At 40.2% G+C, this 18,451-nt stretch overlaps 2 protein-coding genes across 3 annotated transcripts in view; one reads left to right on the plus strand and one right to left on the minus strand.

Moving 5' to 3' along the window:
- Window positions 1-519: 519 nt before the first annotated feature.
- mtmr7b (myotubularin related protein 7b) lies at window positions 520-14,441 on the minus strand. Of its 2 annotated transcripts, none has more exons than XM_042393237.1 (14): window positions 14,099-14,441; window positions 13,037-13,162; window positions 11,358-11,520; window positions 10,807-10,964; window positions 9,098-9,226; window positions 8,866-9,000; window positions 8,635-8,767; window positions 8,350-8,459; window positions 7,424-7,549; window positions 7,248-7,297; window positions 5,580-5,780; window positions 4,612-4,746; window positions 4,326-4,452; window positions 520-3,326 (listed from the first exon to the last, which is right to left on the minus strand). In XM_042393237.1, the coding sequence occupies exons 1-14, from the start codon at window positions 14,120-14,122 to the stop codon at window positions 2,952-2,954; spliced, it is 1,992 nt and encodes a 663-aa protein (XP_042249171.1). In that variant the 5' UTR covers window positions 14,123-14,441; the 3' UTR covers window positions 520-2,951. The 2 variants fall into 2 exon arrangements, with proteins under 2 accessions (XP_042249171.1, XP_042249180.1); XM_042393246.1 differs by having other exon boundaries at window positions 3,174-3,326; window positions 4,277-4,452; window positions 14,099-14,440.
- A 2,971-nt stretch (window positions 14,442-17,412) lies between these two features.
- The window catches only part of LOC121908717 (microtubule-associated tumor suppressor 1 homolog), a 69,738-nt gene continuing 68,699 nt past the window's right edge, over window positions 17,413-18,451 (plus strand). Inside the window, exon 1 of the mRNA XM_042428986.1 lies at window positions 17,413-17,435. The gene's annotated coding sequence lies outside the window, so the exon portion shown is untranslated. The remainder of the gene's footprint in view (window positions 17,436-18,451) is intronic.

Below are 18,451 nucleotides of genomic sequence, written 5' to 3' on the forward strand. Positions count from 1 at the left end.
CATGTCAGTGCACTGATGTGAACATTTAGCTCAAGTAAAGCCTCACAGAGCTGCTGGCATTGTTGTCGACTCTAAATCTTGTTCCTGGTTTCAGTAGCTCAGTTGTAAAATGAAATTTGCATTTTCAGTTCAGACTTTGATATTCATAGTAATATAAGCAAATGTACTGTACTGAGCACTGTACTAAACACAGAAATGCAATCATCCAATCACAAGCCAAATTTAAAGCCTCAGCGTATTTGGGTTTCATTGGACAAATGTAATGAGACAAATGTTTAAACCCTCTAGTAGACGATTGAAAGTGTATTGATCTAGGATGTCATTTGTTAAACTGCCCCTGCATCCACAAGTCTTTCTTCATCAGTGTCTTTTCTCACATTGATTGGCACTGTGATGAACCAATAAAACAGCAGCAGAAATTTGAGGTGTTTACAGGTTAAAAGCCTTGCTGAACTTTGGTACTGAAGCTGCTTTTTAAAAAAAAAATATATGTCATGTTAAAGAATACATCAGGCCAAATGTATTTCTGTTGTTTCCCTTAAACAGTGCATTTATTGATATATCATTAACATCAATGGATACAGAACACACACACATACACATACACACCACAGTCTACAGTGAAATGTACAGGTAAGAAGGAGAGATCAAGGAATTTTTAGCTCATCAGATTCAGTTGATGTTGTTCACAGCTATGCTGCAACACCTCTCATCACACACTGGCTGCATTTCCTTTAACTTCTTGTATGCCAGCACTCCTGCCATGGCCAGTGAAGTCAAATTTTTCTAACCTGGTGCACCAGTACACTCCTCCACTGCTTTGAATAGAGTAAATTTGTGAACTCTATTAATGTTGGGAAGTCAGAGTGTTGGATCACCAGTCAGTAGCTTTAAGAAGCTATTCAGTTAGCATTCGCTTGGAATACATTCAGTGCTTTCTTCACACCTACAGTGAAGCAGTAATGTTCACCTGGAGCCAAATTTGGTTTTCATTGTCAGCTTCACAACAATGTGCTCTGATAGGTCAACTCTCACAGTAGATACCACACAGACAAACACTGTCTGCTTGTTATAATATGGAATGCACTGGACAGTGTAGAGACCATGAAACAAACTGAGACGTGTTTACATCTCTTAAACATTTCTCAGAAGAGTTCTCACTGTTGGTACTCCATCTACATGGGAATGTAAAAAGTTGAAGATCACATTAAAGGACACAAATGATAAATTCTGTCTATATGATGACATTTGAAACATCAGCTATCTGACAAGCCTCTCTGGACTTCATGAAATACGCTTTCTTATCTGAAGGATTCGATAGGTCTTAAATCGTATTACATCAGTGTGGATATCAGGTCATTGCAGAATGTTATACAGTACACTGAAACATAATGAAGAAAAAAATGGCTTTAAAATAATATATTGCACACAAAAACACAAATAAAAATACAGTATTTCATCTTTTGATGTAAACATGAATAATTTTGTTCACATTTTGCTCTGGTTAATGACCAACAGCTTAGACTGATTCAAGATATCAGGCTGCATTCATGTTTCCTTCCTGTTGTCTTTTTTTTCTCCTGTATCTGCCTCATAGCTGGGAAACAGACATGTTTTTTTTTTTAAAAAGTGCCCTTCTACACTTTTCTAACTTAGTTTCCATATCTTTGAAGTTGCTTGTTTCTAATATGAACTAAGTTATAGTGTATATTCTATAATGTGTAACTCTTAAAACCTAAATACTGTATATTAGCATTCATGGTTGTTAACTAATATTTGTTTTTAAAAAGTATTCAAGGAGGATTTAAATATCTTTAAAAATTTTAAGAGCTGAATGCAACAAAAATCAGGCTTCATCTAAGTTCTGGTCAGGGAAGAAACGGACAGGTTTTATGCTGTCGGCTTGCTGGCCTCTCAGTGTTTAGACTATATAACAGAACATTTTACATTTTCTCTCCAGCAGCAACTCTCTGGATCTGTTCTTGCGCTCAGTTGTAAAGGCTGATGACCATCTAAAAAAAGCCCTCAAACTTGCATTTTCCTCTACCTGAACTAATGACATTCCTTTTCCAGAGAAACAATGTTAGTTTTATTTCTAATGATATTCCTGCTGAGCTACAGGGAAGACTTAGCGGCCACTGGTTACTTGGTCTTGGCTGTGGAATAACCATGTTATATCTGAAGGACAATCCAAAGAGATATGACGTCGCTGACAGCAGGTTAGGTTGTGAGTACAAACATCTGCTGCTTTTAGTGTGTCTAAAAGTTTCAAAATGTGTTCCAACAATGTGGGAAATAAAGGAACACATGGGAGGAAAATGATTATAGCTAGTCTCCTAATACATCTTATCTTACACCACAGTTGCAAATTCATTTTATATTTGTTTGAGGAGAAGTGTTCATTAATGAAATATCTTGAGAAATACTGACACGAGTTATGTGTTTCTCATGTCAGGAAGCCACTTGTTTGAATTATCTTGTGAGTGCAGCAGCAGTGTGTTTGTTCTACTCACTGAACCTCTCATGAGGCCTGTGTTGTACATTATTTCAGGCTGGTTCCATCTACCTTTTGTCCACCTCACAGCAATAGTGCATCCCTTAAATAAAGTACAAATGACAGTAATTGAGACCACCTAAAAACAGCATCTACATATAAAAAAAAGCAGGCTGTCTGGCTTTGTGCAACACAAAAAATGTCAGATTAAAACAGAGCCTTCGTCAAGAAGGCAAAATGATAAACAGCCAGTGAGGTTTCCCTAATTCACCGTGACTCCCTTTATACCATGAGACAAACTAGAGTTGTCTACTAGAAAAAAAGAGATAAAATGCAACTGCCTTTCAGTCAGTCAGGAGCCATCTTTACTCGTCACAGTCTTCTCTGCTCCCCGACATGTGTTTGAATAAATATTTTTGGGGATCTACGAGAGTGATTTCCAGCTCCGTTATTCCAGTCAGGCAGTGGTGAAGGCGGCCTCATCCGTGTACGGGTCCTTGCCGTCGTCCCCGCCGCTGGACGAGCGGCTGCTGAGGTCAGCCACGCCCGACTCCAGGTCGCTGCAGGTGGAGAGATCATCGGGGTCGTGACTCTTGAGCTGGACAGGCGGCCCTAGAGGCAGGGTGAGAGCGGGGTCCTTCGTCTGAGCTTTCTGATTGGCTGGTTCAGAGGAGAGTGCATGACCGTTGTCCTGTGCAGGGCTGGTGATTGGGTCTGTGTAAGTGGTGGGCGGGTCCGGCCCGCAGTGTCTCTGACGCTGGCGGCTAGTCTTCCTCTGCGGAACCTTGATCTTCTCCCACATGATTGGCTTCCCTGTCAGGGCTGCTATCCTCTGCAGAGACAAACAGAGAGAACAACACATACACTTTACTTAACTAGCTGAGATGTCTTTCATTCATTTATCAGTATCAAGTGTTTCTCTAATTCAGTGTGCTGCAGGGTTAGGAGGTGGGAAGTGTTAGTTATGGTGGATGGCTGAACTCTAGAGTTGGACATCAGCACTAGAGTCAGTCAACAACTCTAGGATTAGTATCAGTGAATGTTTTCAATGGACACAGTTTTGCTTGTACTAGAAATGAAGTTATTCCCTGAAGATGGGAGCCTGGGAGGTTGCCATCCAAATAATTGTAAGTAATTATTTTTCCATCGGCTGCAAACGACACATTTAACATCCTCATACTTCATGTAGGGTTTGGAAATTCATTATTTTGTTACCATCTACCAACAAATAGCATCAGAATAATTTGAAGATACTATTACAACATAACAATTCTACACTTTTACCTCAATACCCCAAAATCTTGTAGGATAAGAGCGATAAACTGCTGCAGGTCTGGTTGGTCCTTTCTCACTGCGACTGAACAGACAGTTTGGATTTGATTGGACTCTTCAGTTGAAATGTCTCTCTGGCGGTGGGCAAAGATGTGGCCAGAGACACCAGAGTTTCATCTCTTCTCTGTTGCAGACACACTTTCTGATAAGACTATTTACTACTTTTATTTACTGTACATACGTATGTACAAATAAAATATTTTTCATTTAAACAATGCCTGATCAAGAAAGCAGAGGCATAAAAAATAAAGATAAATTAAAGCAAGAAAAATGCCAGTACTTCTTGCCAAAATTAGATGGTAGTTGTAGTTTCTTAAAACCTAAAAAATATCATCTGGGAGCTCTGCACTCTGTCAGAGAAAGATTGATTTTGGAGTGATGGATATTGAAGTTGAAGAGTTGAAGGGTTACTATGGAGGTGTTACAACGGTGTCTTTGTGTGTTGTATGCCTTGGTTGGAGCCCGGGTGGTGGTGGTGGGCGGTTCCTCCTGGCGGTACCTCCTGGTGATTGGTCAGCTCCTCCTCCAGCTGCTGGGATTCCTCCCTCACGGCAGACAGGAAATCAGCAGGCGACTGGCGGGGAGGCGTCGACTTCTCCACGTGGTTGTATAAACCCTTCCACATTCTGAAGAAAAAAGGAGGAGAAAATGGGAAAGCAGCCAGAATGTTTTTTTTTCTTATGTAGATTTGGGAGAATCCGCAGGTATCAGAAAAATCAATTTAAGATTTTTCAGATAAATGAGCTTTGTGAATCCGGTAGTGTGTGTTTGCTGCAGTGACTCACTTGAAGCAGTAGGGGGTGGTGTTGGGTCTCAGGACACCCTGAGTCTGACTCAGCTCGGCTTTGTACAGAGGGTTGGTGAACTCTGCTCTGTCCTTCCATAGCTGAGGCCACACAGAATGACTCCGCTCACGAAGCCTGCCGTCCGACACACACACACACACACACACACACACACACACACACACACACACACACACACACACACACACACAATGCAGTCACACAGCTTCATGATGCAGCACTGAGCCTGGTTCTCTTAGTATGTTCTCAAACACAAAGTGAATCCTCCTGCCTGGATCTTCAAGCAGCACTAAGAAACATGTTTATTTGAATAGATACTTTATTTATAAGCCTAAATCAGTGAGGGGCAGCACCTTGTTTGCTCCTTTTCATCCTATTAGCCAAAGTGAAAAGGACTTTACTACCCTCAATTCTGCTGGCAGACATCCAGACTCATGTGCCACAAGTTCATTGAGGGCAGGATAATTCTGATGCCAAAGGGGCCACAAAAATGAATTGATTATATGAATGTTACTGTTCTGCGTCATATAATAGGTCACATGATAGTCTTATGTGTGTGCATCCTAATTAAACTGCAGAGGACCTGGAAAGTTAGAGATGTGATTTGACTTTTTATGGTTATAAACTGTATTTTACAGACCAAAAGAAAGCAACAGACGTCAGCCAATGAGATAAATTATAAAACTGCGGATATAAGTTTCAACAGTGTCAAGAAGTACAGAGTAGAAATAAAACTGTACATATTTGACTCTGGAAATTTGATGTGGAAAGTGTTTTAGCTACAATATCTGTGGCTTAAAGGGGCATGTGTGCATATGAATGTATGCAGTGTTTGTGTATGGAGTTTCCACTTTTTAAAATAGTTTTTACTGTCTTCATCTGTCACACAATAGATTAAATCCAGACAATCCAGTATGTATATGTGTGTGTGTGTGTGTCAGCCCTACCTCATATCCCTGCGTTCCTTCTGGCAGTTTCCAAGGAAGGTCCCATACTGGCAGGAGTAGACGTGTGTGTGTATGGCGATGAGGAAGCGCTCATTGAACTCAAAGGCACATGGGAACTGCTCAGACAGCTGCCACACACACTCCAGGAACTGATCGATGACCGGAGACACCTCTTTAGGATCTCCATCCAGGTGAGCATACCTGCAGGGAGAGAGCTCTCTCTTTACTGTCCATCACACTACACATACTCTTCAAAACATCCATTACACTGATTTATAAAGAAAAATAACATTTTTCTTTTCAAATGGCTGAAAGATCAGTTTGAAGAAATTCATGAATAGTTCAGACAATTAAATGACAAAAAAACGTGTTTTGTAAGAATTAGAGCTATGTTTATTATCTCTTTTGATAATTGTTATAACTTTCACTCAATTTATTAACTGCTGACCAAAGTTTTCTCTCTTGTATTGTTATAAAGCTGTGCTATTGGCTGAGCAGTTCATTTTTGATGTGAAGAAAGTAGGCAAGGGAAGCTAAGTCAACCACAACAACAGTATTTTCCAGGTTTGTTTTTCTTATTTATGTTTATGTACTCTCCTTATTTCCTCTCTCTTTTGTGTATTGTTCTATGTTTTGTAAGTACATTTCTATGTTGATTTTGATTTAGTTTTTTTTCTACTTTATACAGAATGTTGTAGTTCATGTTATTATTTTTTTAATAATAAAAAGACCGGTCAATAAAAAAATGTAATTGATTATACAATAATAAAAATATGTATTGGTTACAGCTCTGATTTTAATCATCCATGTGCCTTAAACTTTTGCTGGAGGCAGAAAAAATAAATGTACAGTCACTGTTCAAACTGGTGTATCTGAAAAAGTAAGTAAAGCTAAATATTATAATTTACGTATGATCAGTAAACAATGTTTTTAGGAAGCAATGTGGGAGTCAACTTCACACCTCTTGATATTTGAAAGTGAGAGCTCAAACAACATTTGCATAACCAGGTGCTCCTTCGATTTCAGTATATTTGAACATAATCTGTATGCATAAATGTCCACTTAACTTGGCTTTTGCTTGTTTTCCAGTATTTTGGTTTAAGAGAAAACAAAAGTTTGCACACAAACTACACTCAACGAAGCGGATTCCTTCACGAAGACAACTCCAGTATATTAACTATTCTTTTATTCTAATTTGCCATCATGACAGTGGTTACTTCAAGTTCTTACTTCACAACAGAACCATAAGTTCCACCAACTGGCAGACACCACTGATCTCAAACATGCATCCACAGAGCCACAGATGTGTCTTATAGTTGCACCTAAAAGGTAACATTCAATTTCTATTTATCCATTGTCTGAAACTTATGTAGTGTTAAAACATGACTTTAACTGGTGTGACCCATTTGACAAGCAGACTGTTCAAACTGACATGTTTTTATCAGATTTCCAGTAAACACAAACTGCACACCGCCACCTGGTGTTACTTTTACAGGCAGATATGTGGGACCTTTATTATGGACAGCTATTCTATCTGCAAGACTGCATGCAAAATATGTAACAGCGGTTGGCCCTGTCTTACAAAATGAGATAAAACACAAAATGATTGTAATGGTGTTGCTCTGCAGACAGTGTGTGTGTTAAAGTCAGACTTTACCAGTTACTGACCTGTGGGAGAACTTGTGTCCGAAGGAAACCCAGTCTCTCTCTATCAGCACCTACGAGAGAGGAGAGGAAGAGGAGTGAACAGGAATGAGACGATGAGGCAGAGGGAGAGGGTCGGAGAAGGTGAAAGACCACCTAGAGACCACGCAGGGACACTAGTTTGAGTGTGAGTCTGTTACCATGAGTCCTTTGATGGTTCTGTAGTATGGATCCAACAGTATACTGGCTACGGAGCAGGCCTGGGCTGTCCTGTCCCAGCCATCTGAACAGTGAACCAACACACTGATCCCCTCATCTGCCACCGCCTGGAGAGAGAGAGAGAGAGAGAGAGAGAGAGAGAGAGAGAGAGAGAGAGAGAGAGAGAGAGAGAGAGAGAGAGAGAGAGAGAGAGAGAGAGAGAGAGAGAGAGAGAGAGAGAGAGAGCAGTTAGGCGAGAAGGCCGAACACTTCCTGGTTCCAGCTCCTCAAATGTGTGGATTTGCTGTTTTTTTCTGGTTTTGAACTGTTGCTGACAAAACAAGCAATTTCTAATAAATTGTTACGGGCATTTCTCACTGTATTTTGATGTTTTGTAGACTACATGATTTATTGAATCAAAAAGTAATCCATATTAACAGTAGCACCAATCGTGTCAGTTGCAGCTCTGCTTTGGAGGCCAGCAGAGGCTGACAGTCATCTCATTAATGGAAAGTATACTACTGTCTTCTCATCAATGTGTCAGTGATTCAATATGAACATGCTACGTCACCTGCCATTAACAGTTCTCTCTCTATATTATGTGATTGGATTGGACTTCTTTTTAAGTCCACACCCCCAGATGAATTTCATCCTCAAACTTGTTGTCTTCAGCCCCACCTGACAATTTTTACACTTAAGCAGTCCTGTATACACCCGCAAACAGACTGTGATGTGTAGAATCAGTGGAGTTTACCTTTTAAGAGTGTATTCTCTTCTGTTTAGTCTTATCGTAAATGCTTAGTTGCGTTTAAAGCAGAGTTTTATGATTTTATGAATCTACCAGATACTGTAGCATACATGCTGAGGTAAACAGGAAGTGGTTGTTTGTGTGTTTCAGTATTGAATATGTTTGTGGTTGTGTACACACCCTGGCTATGAAGACCCCAGCATCTACAATGGCTTTAATGTGTTTGAGCCAACCAGAGTTCTCCAGACCCCACAGGAAGTCAGTCATGGACGGAGCTCGCATCTCGCCAACTACGTGGAGAAGAGAGAGGAGGAGGGTTACACACAAACATGAGAGAAAATAGGAAATTATACAATCAGAGGAAGTTTGTGTATTTACTGTTAGCAGCTCTGTCTGATAACTTGAATACTTCCCCGTCTCCATGCCACTGTGCCACTTTGTCATTCATGCAACACACACTCTTACCGTCGATGATTTTCTGCTGGCTGCTCCTCATCACATGAATGTTTTCGATGCCAATAAACTGCAGCTTGATGTTGGTATAGTGGTCTTCATTCTCATATCCTTTACCTGCTGCTCGGTTTGCCATAGCGTTCAGCTGGACACACACACAAAAAAAGAGTACCGTATATGAGAATATTACAGCTCATTGTATATTTATAATTGTGTCTGAGTGTGAGTATGTGTGTGTGTTACTTTGGGCCTGGTGTCCACCACATAGATGTAGTCACTACCAGGGTTGGACTTCATCACAGCCTGCAGCATCATCTCATCCTCCTGACAGCGTCCACTGAAGCCTGACAGGGGCTGACTACACCGGCACACTGCAGCCTGCAGGGCAAGTAATATATCATCATTATCGTCATTGTCATCATCATCATATTATCATATATTGATAGATTTATTCCTCTGTGTGTGTCACACTGACCAGTGTATCCTGGTGGAAGTAGGACAGAGCAGGAAATCGTCCTCGACTCCTGAACCTTGAGCTGCCCACGATGATGGCAGGTGTGGCCGACTTTGGAACAAACAGCTCTGATGGGTACGTATCACACACCTGGGAGAGGACAGATGTATTTTACTGTTAGGAGCTTCCAGTTAGATACACATTATTTATCAGTGATGAGACTTTTCATGCTGAACTATGTTCCTGGCTTCCCTGTAAGGAGATTCAAGAAATGTAAGATTAAAGTATCATGCTAGCTAGTTCTATTTTTTTCTTTGTTCAACAAATCCCTTGGAAATACTAAAACAACAATGTGTTAGTTTGTCTATTAATACTTTCTGACAAACCATTTGTGTCACTCAGTCACTCCTCCTGAAGAGGTAGTTTAAAAGGTTTAATCATTGTTTTTAAGCACATTTTAAGCACACAAGGGCAAAAGATGTATTTTTTAAAGACTACTTTCTACCACGCATTAATATGCATTTAATGCTCTCGTATTAATGCTGCTAGGATGGCGTACAGTATGTGGGATGGAATCAACATAAATAGCAGTCTGTGTGGGTAATAAAGAAACACATTACCCAGCGCAACAGTGTGGCTCATTTATGTTTTTTACAGCTTCTGGACAACAATGAAGCTTTACAGACATTAATTGTTAGTAGGAAGAAATTCGTTGTTTGGTTTGGTCTTTTCATGGGATATGTTGACAAAACAAAAATACAGAATATTGCCAACCTTATCCTTTAATAATGTCAGTATGTTTCTCTTAATGGTCACTATGCTGCTTCATGTTTCTCCTGCTACCAGATTACCAGAACGAATGTAAAGCATCATAGCACTGTGGTGTTGTGTATATAGAGTTTGACAATTTCAAGATGTTCCAGATGTGGTTTTGCATTACTCTACTGTACAGTATTTGATTAATGTCCACACATGACAACATCAGGGATAGGCAGCTATGTGCATGTCATGTTAGGGGTAAGCAGACTATTGGTCCAAACATCAAAGAAATAACATGATTTTATTCTCTCTCTTTAAACCAATGTTTGTTAGTGAAGCAGAGAGAAAAAACTGATGGTGTTGTAATGTGCAATGAACACTTTAAGGAACATGACTGCCTATCCCTGATATATTTAAGTAAGTATTAAAAAATTGGACAGGCTGATATGCAGACCACCATCAATATAAATATGCAGAAAAAGAATGATTGCATGAATCTGACGCCAGATTGAGTAATAAACTGTGAGTTAAGATGTTTGCTCTAAAGCTCACTTTAAAGAGAGCTGCTGTATGTTAGAGGAGGTAGCTGCTGATAAGCAGTCAGTGAGGCTTGTATTATCTTATCTCTGACCTTGTGAATATCCTGAGCACAAGGCATGTTCACTGCACTTAGAGAGCAATAAGTGGGCAGCTAAAGACTATAAAATATATCACCGTAATAAACTTCACTTAAACTCTATCCTGTTTTATACGAGAATCAGCTGTCTCTTTACAACAGCACAGTATTCTATAACAATATTATTCAGCATAAAATTACTCCTTTCGGGATTTCCCAAATGACTGGTCAATCTCTTCCTATTCCTTTTAAATACGTTTTATTTCAAATATCAGTTAATGTTTTTAGTGTTATGATCCAGGAAATAATAACTGTTTTTCTGTGGCTGGTGTTTTTCTCTGGACATGTGACTGACCCTGTATTCACTGTTGGCTGCTGTAGCAACCCACAGGTTATTAGGAACTCCCATCCTCTTGTAGTCAGCCATGAGGTCCATGAAGTTCCATGATTCTTCTCTCTCCTCCTTGTTCACATTGGGATTGAAGGACAGGCAGTACAGCTCACTATACTTCTCTGTCACAGGAGAGGAGATAAGAGGAGAGGAGACGAGAGGAGAGGAGACAAGCGGAGAGGAGACGAGAGGAGGGGAGAGGAGGAGAGGAGAAGAAAGAAGAGGAGGGGATGAGAGAGGAGGGGAGAGGAGGAGAGGAGAAGAAAGAAGAGGAGGGGATGAGAGAGGAGGGGAGAGGAGGAGAGGAGAAGAAAGAAGAGGAGGGGATGAGAGAGGAGAGGAGAGGAGATGATGATTTTAAATGAGTATTTTTTATGTGTTCAATATACTGTAAGAGTGACACACACACACACACACACACACCTGTTTGTGACACCCTGGTCTAACAAGTGTTGGAGTCCATGAAAGCAAATTTCTACCCGCTGACACACACAAATACACACACACTCACACACCTGGTCGTGACAACCTGACCAATGAGGCTTGGACATCCAAACAGTCTCTCTCCTGCGGGATGAGGAGCTGGAAGATTCGGAAGTCCTTACAACGCAGGATCAGCTGACTTCCTGCTGGTGACGTGGGAGGCCTCTCCACACTGCTCACCATGCTGTGCAACACCTGAAACACACACCTGTCCTATTATTCACTGAGGACATTCACAGGAGGATCAAACCCACATAAAACACACATACACACACACATTGCTTCAGTTTCTCTATCTGACTGTGAATAACAAATGAAAGGTTTCTAACTGTGAGTATGGAAGTCAGTGATATCAATCAGCAATATAAAAAAACAAAAACTAGTATAACGCCCAACATGTGTCAGACTGTTGTGTAATCCGTCTTGTGACCTAAAACATTCAGGAAGGAATGTCAACATCAGTTTATGGGGAAGCTTCTGGGTTTTTCTAACAAGAGGTGAGAGCCGCGCAGTGAAGTAGAAGAAGTAGTTGCTTTAGCAGCTGTTTTGTGACACAAGATAATTGAAGTCTGCCTTCTTTGTTGCTGCTAATCCAGTCGACACAGTCAGCGCCCGTTGGGTGAAATCTGACACCCCTGGATGCCTTTATTATCTAATCATGTCCAGAGGGACAAGGCAGCCTCCTCATCCACCTCCTGAAGGAGTTCTGAAAAGGGGGAAGAGTGACATCTTTCCATCTTGTGTCTGGAAATTCAGTAGTTACACAGTCATGACAGAGATGAGGTAATACCAGCGCTTTCAAAAGACTGGTGAGATTGAAAAATATGAACATGCCACATGAAGAGTTCACTCTGTTTGATTCAAATCACACTGAAGCTCAAAAATGGCCAACTTCCCAGTGGCCAGTCTTCATGACAATTCTATGCTTAAGTGAGTTTATGTGTTTCTCCTGTATGTGCTGGCTTTACTAAATGTACTTTTACCAGATTTTTAAAGAGTGATAATCTCATGTTGAATAATTGAGAAATAAACAAAAACATTTCTTGAATGCAATGAATTCCATGATGTGAATCAGAACATCTATAGCAGTAACGTGTACTTCTGTTTATGAACACGGCTTGATGTTTCCTACAGCTACACTGCATTCTCTATCCAGCCTACCTTCAATAATCAAAAGATGACAAGATCAAATTATCTTCTCAAATCCCTCGGTTTCATTCAGCTGTTATTCTCATAATTGAAAAAAGTACTTTTGACATCTTGATTGGAGAAAATATTTTGGCATTTCTGTCAACATCTAATGAAATGATACATATGAAGTAATCCTGCTATGATAGAGGAAGTGTCAGAATTCATTATCAAACTGTTGCTTCTCTGCAGATCATATTTCGGTCACAACATGTCCTCATTTTGCTGTCCACTGGCAGAAACAAATCTTTCTGCATGTCTGTGGGATGTTTGGATGGAGGGATATCTCAAAGCAGGTTATTACTGAGGATGCATATAAAAAGCCTATCCAGAATAAGACTTTAATTGGAATATGAGTCTGTAAAGGACAGGAGAAAGAAAGCCAGCCTTCAACTTCAGTCAGTCCAAGCAGGCAGTGATGTGACAGAGGATAAACAGAAATACAGTGTCCAAATTATTAATAATAACATTTAAGCGTATCTGCCTTGACTGTGACATATGTGGCACCCCACTTCTGGCTTACCCAGGTCTCCTTGCGTGTCTCAGGGTTGTTTTCTACAAAGATGGTGTGCGTGGCAGAAAGGTAGAGCGTCCCAATACTGGCCTTTCTCTGGCCTGACGACCGGTCCAGGAGACGCACATTTTCCACCTTACAGAGGCACACACGCACATATACACAAGGTCAGAGATGGAAAAACACCCACAGATCGAACACTACACATACTGAGAAAGATAACATAGGAACACCCATACACTCAATGGCATGCACATGAACACAAAACAGATAATTACTCTGTAATAACAGCTCAGTATCCCTGGCATGACTCAAAAGACTACACATAATGTTCATTGAGCTCAAATTAAAGTGTGTCTGAAAATCAAGGTCATTCCTTAACCAGTGTTTTTGTATGGAATGTGTGTTTGTGTGCAACAACGAACCTACATACCTGAGTCTGGTGCTGGCATGTAACAACTTGTTATGTGTGTGTATTGTTAATGCATGTGTCATTACAGATTTATGCATATTCTGCGTGCACTATTAACCCGTTTATTTCCTGTATGAAGACAGTGGGACCCTGATGATGTGGTAATTAGGAGGATGGGGGCCAGTGTGCCTTTGCCAGACTGGCAGACAGGAGGAAAATGGTGGTGACCAGCACGATGCAGCGTCATGGTGTGAGGGCAGATTTCCTTGAGTATAAAACATATTCATATTCCATGAATAATAAAATAAATATCTGAACGCCTATGTTTGCAAGAGCACACGAGCATCCTTCAGCACATGCGCCAGTTTTGTTTATAGCTATGTCAATTATTCCACAATGCAAAGTGGCGGTGTCCATTATCGGACAGAGCGAGGTTTTAGTGTTTCACTGTGAACACGGTGGCAAACTGTTTGTTCAGCAGATGATGCACTGGGCTGCACTGACACAAGGATTTCAAGCCTGCAGCAGCACGAAGTGTACCGAGAGGATGGATGGAGAGAGAGGAAGAGAAAGCTAAACGGGAGGGCATATCAGCAGAGAAGACACAAAGACGAGCGACACAACAGCCACGTCTCTGGCGGTGAAAAGCCGAGCTTTACCTTGGGCGTCCGGATGTGCTCCATCACTGCCAACCAAAATGGTGGAGGTGGAGAGAAAGAGTGGCCCGACGTGTTTTGTGGTTTTCACCGTCAGTGGTTATATTCCCCGTTTCACGTCAACAAACGAGCTGTACTCTGCGTGGCTGCTGTTCCAGCACTGTCCTGAAATATTCTCCATGCTTCCCGCCCTCTGTGTCCGGGCTGTGTTCGGTTAAACTGGAGGAGAAATGATTCTACACACACACTACCCCCTGTTAACGGTACCGGAGCTGCCTGTCTCCCTGTCTCCGACAGATATGACGCTGATAACAGCTGCGTACTACACTGCTGTCACCATGACGACAATAGTGCGCACAGCCTCCGGTTATACCCTTCAAAATAAAACCCAGTGTTCTCATATTTGTTCCCATCCTGAAGCCTGAACAGCACGTGACTGTGTTTATAGAGCAGAGGAAATAAAGCATAAACACACGTACAGACACAAAACACAATAAAAACACAATTGAATAGAAAATAGAAAAAATACACAAAGGAAAGTCTGAACAAATGAGTCTTGAGCTGCTTTTTAAAGGTGTCCACAAAGTCCACAGATCCCAAATCCAAAGGTAGAGAGTTCCAAAGTTTATAAGCCACAACCTCAAAGGCACAGTCTCCTTTAGTTCTAAACCTAGATCAAGGAACAACAGCAAACCCTGATCAGAGGACCTTTAGACCTGCTGGTGACACAGGGCTGCAGTAGATCTCTAATGTAGGCAGGTGCCTGACCATGCAGAGCTCTCCAGGTGATCACAAGAACTTTCAGTTGGATTTTTAATTTGATAGTGAGTGAACACCAGTCTGAATCGGTGTCACATGAGACCTTTTGGAGGACCTGGTCAAGAGTTTAGCAGTAGTATTTTGGACCAATCCAGGGATGTTTTACTGAAGCAGGTGAAAAGAGTAGTCACGGGACAATATCTCAATAAACAGTGACAGTATCTTATCGCAGAGTACCAATGAGCATAAAATATTGTTTAAATTGTGAAACTGCAGGCTTCTAAATCATCTGGAATTCCCATTAATTTATTAATTTAGTTCTTAATGCAAACAGCATCAAGAGTAACAGTATAAAAAAGATAACAGGGGTGGAACGGATGTGACAAAAAAAAAAAAAAAAAAAAAAAAAAAAAAATATATATATATATATATATATATATATATATATATATATATATATATATATACAATTATAAATGAAATAAGTAAAACAAGAGACAGAATAAACTGCTACACAAGCTGACTATAGTTATATGAAACATGAGAGAAAGGGAGAGAAATAATGTAATACAGAATGTAACAAACAAAATGGTAGAAAAAACTAACTAGACACCATCAATTCTTAATAGAGACATTTTAATGGAAATGTTTGAATGATACATTTTGAACAAATGAATACAGTCACTTAGTTCAGTACATTTTTGCAGAAAAAAACACGTGGCGCCTGTAAGAGTTTTATTTTGGAATTTGTAAATGAGAGACCAATCATTAATCTTGACAAACTTGATACAGGCTCGTGCCAAGCGCGTGCTCGTGAGCTCCCAAGGATTATTCGTAGTTGCGCGTGCGCAACTTCCACCCTCTCCCGCTTGAGTGTTTTCAACGCAGTAGATGACAAATATTTCTTTTCGTCTTTGTATTTTTTGTACTCAAATAGATATTATTTTTGTCCTATGTGTTTTATTTGTTGATTATCTTTGATTTATCTACTGTAGTTATTGTTTCTTTTGTGTGCATGTGAAGCACTTTGTGACCCGTGTCTGTGAAAGGTGCTACATAAATAAACTTTACTTACTTACTAAATTGTTGTCATTTTAATATTGTGTTTTTTAGTATTATAAATTTAAGTCTTCTAACCCCCACTTCAGTGATCCATCCATGGCTGGGGAGATCAGAAATATGCAAGTCTGTTATATTATTTCATTTTTTATATCACAACTTAAATGCACTTGGATAAACTTTTTGCTTTTGTGTATGTTAACTGTGTTCCATAGCTATATTTTACACTTTTCTGTGACATTGGTGCTCACTTAGAGTTATCTTTCTCTCTATTTGATTAATTTTCCTCACTTTTTACTTAAATGGTAGTGAGGCACTTCATCAGTGTTCACAGACAGGCTCAGTCTTAGCCTGTCGTGTGTGTTGCACAGCAGTCCGGAAGAGCAAGTGGAAGTCACATTGCAGTGTTAACACACACTCAAGTGCAGACAAACAGTTAAGGTGATTATGAAATGTTGTCATGCTGTGTAGGTCTCAACCTGTGACTGAAGAAAACAGGAGTTGATTTGTCACAGTGACAGACTGTGTTCTTGCAAACTCTGCCATCGAATCTTAAAATTTGATATTTTGATTCTGTATTTGAATTTGTTGCTCTGGAAGGCGTTTTGTAAAAACAATGTTACAGTTAAATGTACCCAAAGTACATCTGTCTATACCAGTGGAGGCCGGTCCATAGAGGCAGAGGAGGTTGCTCCTCCTCTATTTTTTGAGAGGCAAGAGGGAGATCAAAATATAAAAAAGAATAGTTGGTTGAAATAAACCATTACCAATTCTCAGTATTATTTATAAAATATTTTTCTCTCTTCTTTGGAAAAAATCCATTATTGAAATTCTGGTTAAAATGCTTCAACAGCGACACCTGCAGGGCAGGAGGAGAAAGAGCAGTGTGTGTGTGAAGTGGTGGTGGGGGAGAGTGAGGTGGAGTGTGGGGCAGAGGAGGACGGGTGCCTGCTGTCCTCCGCACTGCGGGATCTCTTACGTCAATTTAATGTACTTTTTTTTCATGCTAAACTATGATTGGCCAAGACATGTAAAATGACGTTCCAAGGGAGGACGTCCTCCCTAACCAATCAACAACCAGAATGTAATATTGACATTGCGTCGGTCCAATGATAGTTTCCAGATTTCATCTTCAATTCTCTCCACTGTAAGGCAGAGTAGCAGCAGAAGATAACTCCTTGCGTTAGCCAATGCAACAGTTAGCTTGTTGTAGCAGCCTGAAGGACTCTTTATACATCCATGGAAGGACTATTTAGGACTGTTGTTAAGCTAACGGGAGAATGGATTTGGACTGTGCAACGCAGCAGCGGCAGGACGCCTCTGGGGAGGCTGGAGAAAGAAACCACCGGAGAAACAACCAGGAGAGTTAGCTTGTTTGTCATTGTTGCTAATGATATCAGACGGGTTAAGCAGCAGCCACAAAGTTCTGTTAACTAACAAACAAGATGACCAACAGCTACAAATGGATGCTATGACATGAATACTTCATCTCCATGAAAGAAAGAAGAAGACGTCAGATAACGTGAGTCAGATACAGCTTCTCTCTCTCTGTCTCTTTGGTCGCTAATTTCATCTCTGGTGGTTAAATATTTCTCTGTGGCTGTTGTGTGAATTTATCTCCTTAACAAGAATGCAGCAAAGATCATATAATGTGTTGTGGGTAGTTTGCTTGTTGAAGTTACAGTGAGCTGTCTGGACTCACTCATTCATTTGGAATGATCCAGTTTTTAATTGAGTGGTTGTTAAGTCAGCTGCTGATGTTGTGTGATTAGTGAATGAGTGTGCAGGAGGTCGGGCTGCTGGCTTGTGAGAATTTCTTCAGTTCATTTTTAAGCTGAATCTATATTGAGTAATAAGCTTAAAGTAACTAGAATAATAAGTGTTAACATGTCAACTTTGAAGACTATATTTTGTATGTTGTGCACATAGATCAGAGTGTGTAAGTCATGTATTTGATACATGCATTAATACTTTCTGATGTGAACCTACACTTTTAGATCTGTGAATGTTTTTAGTGTTCAGTCTTTCTAGTATTCAGCACTGATCTGTACCTGTATCAGATTATAAGCTTTGTGGTACTTTATATATTTCCGTATACTAAGAAAATACACAGGAAACACATGTAAATCATGTGATATGTTGTCTGTTTCTGATGAGAACATAAATCTGTTGTAACAATAGAACAATACTATAAATTTGAATTTTGCTTTGTTGGTAAAATGACACATTCTGAACCACTCCACAGCTAAAATGAGCACTTCTTTGTTTAGAAACAATAAGTTTATGCTTCACCACTCAGGGGTTTTTGCTTTTGAAAGCAAATTGTTTTATTAGCATATATAATTGCCCCCCACCCCTCCGATTTCATCAGGTAGAGACAATGATATAGTATGATGCAGTTTGTTGTAAGATTCCGTGTTGGTTTTCCTCCTGTCCTCCCCAATTTTTTGAGTCACCAGCCGCCACTGGTCTATACTGTCAAAATACATCAGAATACAAGATTATTCATATTTAGGCTGACTTTCCACTGTACAGCTA

This window comes from Thunnus maccoyii, chromosome 2 (assembly GCF_910596095.1).
Source record: "Thunnus maccoyii chromosome 2, fThuMac1.1, whole genome shotgun sequence".
NCBI lineage: Eukaryota > Metazoa > Chordata > Actinopteri > Scombriformes > Scombridae > Thunnus > Thunnus maccoyii.

What these genes read in the sequence shown, in the direction of transcription:
- mtmr7b (XM_042393237.1), bottom strand. Translation starts at nt 14,122, where the DNA reads ATGGAGCACATCCGGACGCCCAAG. An exon ending in GAACCATCAAAGGACTCATG is followed by an intron (nt 7,298 to 7,423) that starts GTAACAGACTCA and finishes CCTCTCTCGTAG; the next exon opens with GTGCTGATAGAGAGAGACTG. An exon ending in AGCTGACCAATCACCAGGAG is followed by an intron (nt 3,327 to 4,325) that starts GTACCGCCAGGA and finishes TTGTCTCTGCAG; the next exon opens with AGGATAGCAGCCCTGACAGG.